Below are 10,715 nucleotides of genomic sequence, written 5' to 3' on the forward strand. Positions count from 1 at the left end.
CTCGAGCCAGACCTCTTCTGACGCCCGCCTGCAAGCTCTTCCACGCAAAAGCGAGAACACCTGCGCGTTGGTAGCCGGACAATCAATTCCACCAAAGTTAGCAACGATGCTTAAAATGTTTTATTTTTTTCTTTTTAAAAATATTTACAGATCTGAAATCTCCCCCCCCCCCTTTCTCCCCTACCCATCCTCGGGACAAGGGAAACGAAAAGAGGAGTCGAGATCATTGTTCGAAGCCCCCAAGGGCTGGCTTGGCCAGCCCTGTGTGCGTGTACACATATACAGGCGTATATATGGGGGAGAAGAATGTACCTGGTCTGGTGTTTTACTGATTTTTTTTTCCTACCGATCAATGTCCATCTGGCCGAAACTCCCTTTCCCACCACCACCGTAGAACATCCCCTCGAACATGGTTTTCAAAACGTATTGGTTTGTTTGGGGTAGAAAGCAGATGATCTGGCTGGAGGAATGCCGATAAATACGAGAAACAATCAAAAAGTAGGGCAGAGGCCATAAATAAGAGGTAACGAATACACATGGTGTATCTCGTAATATTTCTGGAAACGCGCAGCCCTGCGCCGGAGTGGGGGCAGCCCGCGCCAGGCTGGCGGGGAGCGGGCGGGCGGCGCGGGGCCGGCGGGCCGCTCAGTAGTCGAGCTTGCTGTAGAGGTTGTAGAGAGGTAAGGCCGAGAGGTTGCTGCCCGGGTAGTAGAGCGGCGCGGGGAAGGCGAGCGAGCGCGGCACCGGCACGCGCAGCAGCGAGCTGTCCCGGAACACCAGCGGCATTCCCACCAGAGTCTGCGCCGACGCGTGCGCCATGTTGGCCGCCTCCAGCTCCGCGGAGAGCTGCCGCTTCCACTTGTTGCGGCGGTTCTGGAACCAAGTCTTGACCTGGGTCTCGGTGAGCTGCAGGCTAGAGGCAAGGCAGGCGCGCTCCGAGCTGCTCAGGTAGCGCTTCATGTCGAAGGTGGACTCGAGCTGGTACACCTGGCTGCGCGAGAAGACCGTGCGCGTCTTCTTCTTGGCCGCGCCCGCCTGCCTCTCGGCGCCGCCGCCTTCCCGCGGCCGCTCGGGCCCCGGCGACGGCGAGCCCACGGGCAAGAGCCTCTCTTTCTCTTCCTTAAAGTCTGGGTGCGAAGAAGAAAGGAAAGGCGTGCGCTCCGAGCTCGCCGGCCCCGCGCCTCCGCTGCCCTTGGGGGTACCTGGGGAGTGAGAACAAAGAGGAAGGCCATGGAGTTAGGAAACCTCAAAGGCCCCCAGCTTTCGCCGGAACCAGGGAGTTGGCAGGCGCCTGCAGTCTTGGTCCCATCTTCCTTGGTCCCACCCCCATCCTCTTCTCTCCCTCTCGCTGAAACCTAAAGCCCGGCACCCGGCTTTTGAAAAGCAACAGGACAGGGATCCAGCTACTTCGAGTCTGGGGTCTCTATGCTCCCAGCTTCGTGAAAGGACGTGTGGCAACAGGGGGAGGAGATCCGGAGGGGGGACATTAGCATCATTTTAAAAGATGATTTTGCCTTGTAACAACTGAACTGGAAGAGTTCCCTGAGCTTTATAGTGTGGCATCATTTCACAGGCCGTTTGTTCTGAAATCACGCTAAGGACTAACGCGGGGCTCCCCTTGGTCAGATGTTGTAAAGAGGAACCATCTACGAAAGGCACCATTGTCAATCATCTTGGAGTGCTAATCATTCCGAGGAGGAGGAGGAGAGAGAGAGAGAGAGAGAGAGAGAGAGGCAGAGGTCGAGAGAGCGGAAGAGAGAGAGAAGAAAAAGACGCTGAAAGTGATTGCGGTAGAGAAGGACCGACCGCTCAGATCCGACTTCCAGACCTCGTGTGCAGAAAGTATACGATGTGCAAAGAGGATATTGAAGGCACAGCCATGCGTGCGGCAGGCCCTGTGCCCAACCCACTCTGGTACACTCTCCCTCCAACCCAGCCTTCCCCAAAACCGCGCCGCGCCACATCTGTGCTCCCGGTTTCTTCCCGAGCGCCCGCCGGGCGGAGGAGTCAGCACAGAGCGCGCGTCTCCTCCCCTCGGCGCTGGACCCCGCGCGGCCGCGGCTCTGGCCAGGCGAGGGGGGGCGACGCGGGAGCCCCCGCACAGCTTCCCTCCCCTAGAGCTTGCTCGCTGCTGACCCGGGGGCGTGCGATCCTTACCCAGGCAAGGAAAGGGGATGGGGGGGTGGTGCTTGGGGCCGGGCTCCTTGGGGCCGTGCGGGTCTGGGCAGAAGCAGGCGGGTGCCTTCCAGCCGTCGTCCGGCTCCTCCTCCTCCGAGGACACGGACAGGCTGCGCTTCCTGGCCGGCCAGCCGGCGGGCTCCCGTGGCGCCTCCGAGGGGCCCCCGCCCAGGATGGACTGAATGGTGAAGCTGGAGACGCCGCCGGCCGCCGGACACCCCTTGCCCGCATCTTCCTTGCTTCCCATCCTGGGTTCATAAGAAATCGGAGGAAACCAAGAACTCCCTTTAGAGATGATCTAATAGAGGTTACTCAGATGCGGCCAATCGCAGCGCCGCCGAGCGGCCCCGGAAAATTTCAAAAAAGCCCAGGCCCCGCACGCAGCGCCTGTGCTCCCCGGAGCGCGCAAAGAGCCGGGCGGGCATCTGCTGTGTCCAACCAGCCTGGACCGAAAGCAACATAGATTCCAGCCCAAGTTCCTACCCTGTGTGGCGACACTGATGGCTCGGACCCCTGCCCTCTCGAGAGGTAGAGGCAGTTCGGGGCTCAGCTGGAGTGACCCGACGCCTCGCATAGGCGATGGGTCCTCGCACCCTCAGAGGGGCTCACAGTCTGTTCCACGACCCTCCCCAAACTCACTCCTTCTCGCCTGGGCAGGCCAGCAGGGCTGGCACCCGCAGACCGCTGCGCCTGGCGCAGGAGGCCGGGGGGCGGGGAATTACGAGCGTGCGCATAGGAACTGATGCTCTTTCCGGGAGCTTACCGGGGAGGCCTGGGAGCAGACAACTTGGGCCCTTCCCCGCCTACAGACCCTACCCCTGTCACAGGCCCAACGGGGCTGCAAGATCGTTGGGGGTGGGGGAGGGAAGCCCTAGATCTTGTTTCAAGAGATTCGGGTTCAAGTCCCAGCACCCTCATTTTCATGCTGCGTGAACTTGGACAAGTGAAATCCCAGTCAGAGCCTCACTGCCCTCATAGGTGATACGAACTTCTCATTAATATCTCCCCTTCACCTGTTTCGAGGATGGCCTTAGGTAGGAATGAAAAAGCACCGGAAAGCCTAGAATCACTAGGAGCTCATTGTAGGTCCTCTGTAAACCTTTGTCAACAGCCCAAAGCTCGGCCTCCTCTTCCATAAGTGACTCTCACTTTTAGGCAAATATTGGAGGTGAGGGAATTGCTGCAAAAAGAGAAGCGCTTTGCTCCAGGAAAGGAGAGAAGGACGTGAGGATAGCGACATGGTTTTAGAATTAGACAAAGTGTATTCAAATGGCTAGGTGACCTTGGACAGGACACTTAAACTTTCTGAGCCTCGGTTTCCTCATTCCTAAAATTGGGGGGAGAAGCAACGATTACCTCGCAGAAGCTGTATGAGGTCAAAGTGCCTAACCCTGAGCACAGCTTGCGGTGGGCGCTCAATTAACCATGTTTCCCTACCTCATCCTCACGGCCCCCTCAAAGCCCTGACTCTTGTTCTTTTCATTCCCAGATCAGCTGGTACCGGATGTGGAACCAGTCCGGCGCAGGCAAAATGTTTCGGGGGCACAGCTGTCTATACAAGCGTCGAAGAACCGAAGGTGGAAGCAAGGCTCCAAGGCGCTCAGGCAACCCCACCCCCTGGGTCTGAGGCCTCGAGACCGCTCGACCAAATGATCCCGGGAGCCCTGACTCTAGGGTGCCCCCCAAATGCAGCCAAGGGTGAGAGGAGACTCTGGAATCAGTCCCTACAAATGTCCAGACTCTGCACCATGACGGTGCAGTTCCCCCCCTCGCCCGCGCCGCGCCCGGGTTATTGAGCAAAGCGCTTATAATATCATTAGCCGCGGTGAGTTACCGACTGCAGCCTTACCCGTGGCAGAACCTCTCCCTACTTAACTCCTCCAAGGGCTCGTTAATGGGCTAATTGATTAGGAGTCGGCGGCGCAACCGGGGCAGAGGCAGGCAAGGGGGCGGGGCGGGGGGGGCAGAGGCTGTGCGCCACGGCCCGGGAGGCCCGCGAGGGGCAGGTGCCGGCCTCCGTCACCGCATTAACCTCTTCAGGGCTCGGCGGCGGGGTCGAGACACATTACAAATGGTCAGCTTTAATCATGGTGTCAGCTCATTAACCCGGAAGGACCCGGTGCTGAAATACAATTTGTGCGTCCCCCTCTGCGGGGCCGCGGCGCAGGCTCCCGGGCCACGTCACAGCCCGTCCCGCGCGCTCCCGCACGGTTGGGGGGCAGAAGGGAGCATCCTGAAAACAAACACCCGACTCTCACCCGCCTGCGACCTCTCCGCCTCTCGCAAGCACCCTGAGTGGGAGCTGTCTCCCGGCCCGCGCTGAAGCCACCCGGCGGGAAATTGGCGGACCGGACGAGCTGAGCCTGCCCCTACACTGGGGACGAAAGAGGATTTGGGGTAGGGGGAGGGCATTGGTTGAACCCTTCTGAGCTAGCAAATACTTGGTGCCGGCAACCTGGAATATTCTGAGAGCATCCTACCATGCTTCACTTTAATCCTCACAGCAAACCTGCGGTGCAGATCTGTAACCCCCCCCCCAATTACAGGTGGAGAAACTGAGGCTCAGAAAAAAAAAAAAAAAAAAAATATATATATATAAAACAGTTCCTTCCAAGTGTTTTTCTGTCCTTATAATCAGAACTCCAAGGACAGTAAGCAAGATTGAAGCCCGAGGTTGTTCCACTGCCAATACCTGACTCTTTGGAAGGGGCGAGGGGCGGGGCATGCATTGGCCTTGCTTGAGCTTGGGAGTGGCTGCGGGGTAGACTGTGAGGACCCCCGCCATCTCGGGACCGCGGGGGCACATGTTTGGGTGGAGTCAAGGACCCACAGGGTTGGCCTCAGCCAGAGCAGTGACCAAGTGAGGCAGCAGCTGGGCCTCCGGGATGGGCCTCGGAGAAGCAGCTCCCAGACCCGGGAACGGCGAGGGACTGGGGAGCTGACCTGTGTGGCCTCCTCCACCCCGGCACTCTGTGTACCTTCAGATGCGAACGCCTGAAGCCTCACGCACGCGCTTGCATAAACACTTCCACAGTCACACACAGTCAGCAAACGTTCACTGAACTCCGACTAGTGTGTGCCTGACACTGACACACTCTGAACTGAGCCGGAAAAGTGGTGCTGCTGGCGCAGGACAGAGGCAGGGAGGCTGTGGCAGAGACCAGGCAGACTCCCCTCTCCTCCAATCTCTTCAACTGGGCATCTGCAGGATCTCCCCCACCTCGGGCAGACAGCAGTCCCAGGGCCGGGGCCAGAGAGCCAGGACGCGATCTTCCCGCTGTTCCTTCAGGGCTTTTGAGGGGGGGGTCCCTAAGACTTCACGGCAAGTGCAGAGGCCCACACGCCCTCTCCTGGGCTCAACACCGCTGCCAAACGCACTCCCAGGAACCTTAAGCTTCAGGAACCACCACCCACAGACACCCCATCTCTCTGTCCTCAAGTGTGGCAATTCTTCAATCTCACCTCCCACCCCAACCTCCAAGCCTCCGGATAGCTGCGCCCCGCCCTACTCCAGTCAGATCAACAGCCCCTACCCAGGAGGAAGGCCCCTCATCATCTTTGCGATGCCCCCCACCCTTCCTAGAAATTAAGCATAAACGGGTTCCAAGCAATGATAAACTTTCCAAGACTGAAAGGACGCTTAAAGTTTAGGTCCCGAGATTATGCCACTGCTCGATATTAAAGCGGCCCAGAGCAAACTTGCCGAGGAGCGTAATAAAAATTGATCCTCTCTTCTCTGCGGCAGTTGGGAAATAGGCTGGCTGAGCCGGGTAATAGTAGAAGAAGGCTCCCTCCGAAATGACAGATGAAGTCATAAACAAGTTTGATCTTGGAATCAAGCTTCGATAAATATTAAACACAGGCTGACCCCCCCTTTACGCGAGTGGATTATGATATATGGCGCGTCCAAACTTTAAAATAAGGAAATACCAGAGAAAATGATCTCAATAAATTTTCTAAGTATAAACGTTGATTATGTTTCGATTTTCATTCAAGGGCCTCTGCTGTTCGTTCTTTGGTGCAAATGACATCTCGCAATAGGCTTTTGGGGAAAAGGGCTCCCTATTTGAAAAAGAGAGCCCCAGAGGTGTACAATTTATGTAATCTGCGGCTGGAAAATGAATTGTGTAATTTATTGGAAAACAGAAAGTCGTGAAGATTGGATCAGCATAGCCGAGTCCCAACACCCCCCTCCCCACATCCATCAAGTTCCAATTAACAGCCTAACCAGAGAGCTTTAATGGGTTTCCAATCTAGTGGCCTGATAGACTCATCAATTCCTCTGGGAGAAATTAAGAAAATCGACCGCCCCTTGGCGACGCAGTGTCATTCCTTTCTGCAACTATATGTCAAATTAAAAACACAATTAAAATTTAAACTGTTTCAATCAAAGGGTGCCCTGCAACCTATGTTTCACTTAATAGAACTTTGATGAAAATCTGATGCGTGCACTCCATCACCAAGGGGGGCGAGGGCGGCGAAGGAGCTCACGAGAGAAGGGGATTCTTTCTATTTCTTTAAGACTTTAGCGCTCCGGTGGGGCACACCAGGTGACTCCACCTCGTCGCTCCTGACTAAATGATGGGCGCAACTCGCTGTCGGCGTGCTCTCTCTCGCTCGCGCTACGCCTCTCCCCCAACTCTTTTTCCTCTCCGTCCACTGCAACCAGAAGGGATCCTTTTGGAACCCGGGCGACAGAGATTTGGGCCAGTTTCGCCGCGAAGACGCATCGGCTGGAGCAGCAGCCAAGAAGGGACCTGGGCGAGTACAAGGGCTCATCTCCTGGGAACTGTCCGAGGATGCACGCTGCTTCCAGCGATCTCTTGGCTCTTGTCTCGGGAATTGCCCGGACACACGGTTGAAGTGTTACGGGATCCTGGAGGCAGAATGGTGGGGGGAAAGCCCTGGCGGATAACTGGACCCCAGCTGCGCTGCTGTCTGAGATCGGATTCCCCAGAAGCTGTGGCTCCCCACCCGATAAGCCTCCAGGGTACTTCCGCAGGAGAAGCAAGCTCGGGAACAGGCGCGTCCGAAATCTCAACTCAAGATCCGGGTCCGAGTCACTAGGCAGGGCTCCAAAGTATAGCAGGCCCACTTATCTTTACAGCCCTTTTCTCCCTTCCGCCATCCACCCACAGCACCCCTCCCCAACTACTTGTGAGGCCAAAGGGTCAACATTCGCCCTGTACACCCAGACGGGCGCACGCGCACACAAAGGCGTGCACACCGCGATTCGCGTACGCCCAGACGCGCGGATCGCTCGCACCCACAAGGCAGAGACTGCCTGCAGGCTGGGCGGGAGGGGATGGGCAGAGAGTGGGCGGCAAGCCGCGAGGAGGGGCGGAGGAGTGCCTCTGCCTGGCCCGGTGTAAGTGCCTGGGCGGGCGACGTCCCAGGGGCTTCCCCGGCTGTGCTCTGGACCCCAAGTGGGGATTTCTATGGGGCTCATGGTTTTTGCACCCTGACCCCGTCGCGGTGACCCAGTAGAGTGGTCTTTTCCTAGCCGCTCTGCGTTCTAAGTTTGGATCGCTGAGGGGAAGAAGCCTCCTGGGTGGGTCACAGGACTCGGGGCGTGGACAAGCCGAGGGGTGGGGCAAAATGGAGCTCTGGAGGCGGGCAGGGCGGTGCTCAGCAACATCTCTGGTCCCCGCAGGGCCTTTCCAGGGAAGTCCAGGTGCCCCGCGCGCGCAGGGGAGTAGAAGCTGGAGTGCTTGGCCCGGGCCCAGGCAGCCCTACGACGCCAGCTCTCGCCAAAGCTCCCGAAGGTCGAAGGCTGTGCAGCCCTCTAGGCCCCCACTGCTCTGACCCCAGCTCCCAACGCCCGGGCCGCGGCTGACCCAGCGTGCTCTTGCAGATGAGAAAGCGAACCCCACCGACCTTCGTACCTCCCCCTCCTTCTCCCCGCCCCACCCTCCAGCGCGCACTCTGGGGCTCTGGCGTGCCAGGGGACGTCCTGGCTCAGAATGAGGGCCCAGTGGCGGGGGTGGGGCAGTTTATATCTGTCTTGCTCTCGTTTGATGTACACACACCCGCTCTATTTACTACCAAATAAAAGAAATACATCTGTGTTGCCAACAGAAACAGCTCGAGAGCTGGCTCTCTGGTCTCCCAGGGCCCGGAGACCCTCCCGGGCACTCAGAGCCACAAAGCCCAGCACTGTGAGGACCCCGGCTCCGAGTGAGGCACCGGCCCATAGGTATACGGGGGTCTGAAGTGGGATGATAGCGGCTCCCGTAGTTTGTCCCAGGTGGCTTGTGACGAGGGAACATGAGGCATCTCTGCCCAGATGATTTCCAGCTTCACGCCCCAGAAGTAGGAGCACCACCTCGCTCCCTGCCCAATCCTTTCTACAAGGTTCTTCCCAGCTTGCCTTAGCCTGGGGCCATCAGAGAAAACCAGCTGCCCAGGGTCACCCAGAACAAAGTGTGCCTGACTGTGCCTGTGCTGTTGTGATGCTATGTCATCACAATGTATATGTGACGCTGAACACATACCCAGGCTGGGCCCTGGGAGCCCCTGGATGTGGTGTCCGTCAGGAGGTCTAACAGAAGGGGGGGGCAGTGAATGTTTCATGTCACCCTTGAGGGTGAGTGTATCCTGTATGTTGTCTGCATGTGTCTGGATGATGCAGAGAGGATTAAGCCAGGAAGCCGATACCATTGCACTGACTTGAATAATTTGGGGTGCCAATAGGGAAGGATCTGAAGTTAGGATAGGAGAGAAGGCTGGGTTCCACAATCTGAAGGGAGGGGAAGATGAAAGGATGAAATCGGGGATGTTGGCTCAGTGTCCTAGGGATTTCTTGGAGGAGTTGAGTGGAGGTACGCTCACTCTGCCACATAGCCCCTTCTGCTGAGCGGTTCCAGCAGTTCCTGGCAATCCTTGCAGAGGCATCGCCAAGAGAGGCACTGTGTGTGGGGGAAGACGGCCCCGGGCTAGCTCTCGGGATGTGACAGTTCCATCAAAGTGCTGTCTTGGCCTCTCCTGACACAAAGGCTTGCAGTAGAGCCTAGGATGCTTCGTGCTCGGGGAGCAGCTTCCATGCTCCCTGTCTCTTGCATTGTGAGAAATACCATGACCCCCAGCCGACGGGAGCAAAGCAGATGTTTCCCGCCTGGGCAGGCTTCTAGGTTCATATCACTGCCAGTCCCAGGCGACGGCCGAGCCACATTCCTCCCCCAGGGCTTCACCTTGGCTCCTGGGCGGGACTCACCGGCCTAGGGCAACGGGGTCCTCAAAGGGAGGGAAAGGGAGGCTGCAGGAGCAGGACAAAGAACAAACTGTGCGTGTGGAGAACCAGTTATTTCTCGACTTTGTAAAGACCAGGTCAGTCAAGAACCATTTTCTAGAATCCAAACACAAATAAAGGAGTATTTTCTTGGCGCTTGATAACATCGTGTTCTGGCTGTAAAATCTAGGAACATGTTTGCTATTGCAACATTATTTTTAATGAGCTGTTATTGGCCTGTCCCGCAGTTAGTACTGCCGACAGTAAAAGGCATCACTGTGTTTGCAGGTAACACAAGGAACGACATATTTGGACCCCGAATTTCTGTTTATTTTTCATTTGTGACACATGCCCTCGTTTTTATCCCAAACCAGAGGAAAATAAAGGGAGATCCATCTTCACTGAGGTCCAGGCTAAATTTTGCCATAACTACACATGCCAGTTTATTTGGAGGCAGTTTCCCATCCATAGGAAACGATACTTGACGTTTCAGCCACAGGAGAATCAATCGTGTGGATTGGGTTTGAGCAACTGCAACTGTAAAGCTCTGGGAGAGGGAATGAGAGCGCGTGCAGGCGCTCCCCAGCGGACGCGCCCGCGGTGTGCTCACAGGGATCTTCACCGTCTCCCCTTTCTCGGCTCCCCAGCTTCAAACGCGCCCTGCCAGGAGCTGGGCGTGCAGACCCCAAGCCCTAGGGCAGGCAGTCGCGCCGCGTTGGCAAGGGGCGCCCAAGCACCTGCTTCCGCCCTCCGGGCCCGCGCTCTCGAGCAGCTCCGGGAGCGCCGCGCTCGGCAGGCCGCCCACCCGGTGCCCGGAGGCCGGGCGCCCGGCAGGAGCTTGGGAATCGCTAGCGCTGCACTTCCCGGCGGCTGCCGGGATCGGGGTACAGGGCCCAGAGAAACCCTGCGCCCGTGAGCCTTTGGGCGCGGTGCACAGAAAAGGATCTGCCCGGGAGGAGGCAAAGTCCTCTCGGTTGTCGCCGCCGCAGTCGGGTGGTCTCTGCTCCCCGGCACTGGACTCACCATGACCGCGCCCACACCCGAGCCGCCCCGGGAGCCACAGTTGCTCCAGGCTTGCGGAGGCCTCCCTGTCCCGGAGCTGGGAGCCGCCGTCCCTAGGCCTGGTTGGCCTCCCTGGGGTCGCCCGCTCGCAGCCTGGCCTCTCCCAGGTGGACATCGCGATCTGCCTCGGGCCGCAGCTAAACTCCAAGTTCACTCCCTTCTTCCCTCCCCCGACCCTGGAGGCAGCCGGAGCCGACCCCGCTCAGGCCCAGTGAGTGCTCAGGGATGTTCTGCCCAAAAGCTCGCG

At 57.9% G+C, this 10,715-nt stretch overlaps 1 protein-coding gene across 1 annotated transcript; it reads right to left on the reverse strand.

Moving 5' to 3' along the window:
* Window positions 1–645: 645 nt before the first annotated feature.
* HMX2 (H6 family homeobox 2) lies at window positions 646–2,425 on the reverse strand. The gene is made up of 2 exons (XM_024751594.1): window positions 2,158–2,425; window positions 646–1,202 (listed from the first exon to the last, which is right to left on the reverse strand). The coding sequence occupies exons 1-2, from the start codon at window positions 2,423–2,425 to the stop codon at window positions 646–648; spliced, it is 825 nt and encodes a 274-aa protein (XP_024607362.1).
* Window positions 2,426–10,715: the final 8,290 nt, after the last annotated feature.

Source organism: Neophocaena asiaeorientalis, unplaced genomic scaffold (genome assembly GCF_003031525.2).
Source record: "Neophocaena asiaeorientalis asiaeorientalis breed wild unplaced genomic scaffold, Neophocaena_asiaeorientalis_V1.1 scaffold108, whole genome shotgun sequence".
NCBI classification, from domain to species: Eukaryota; Metazoa; Chordata; class Mammalia; order Artiodactyla; family Phocoenidae; genus Neophocaena; species Neophocaena asiaeorientalis.

Coding starts and splice junctions, on each gene's coding strand:
- HMX2 (XM_024751594.1), bottom strand. CDS start 2,425: ATGGGAAGCAAGGAAGATGCGGGCAAGGGGTGTCCGGCGGCCGGCGGC. Junction 1,203..2,157: donor CATCCCCTTTCCTTGCCTGG/GTAAGGATCGCA, acceptor CTCACTCCCCAG/GTACCCCCAAGGGCAGCGGA.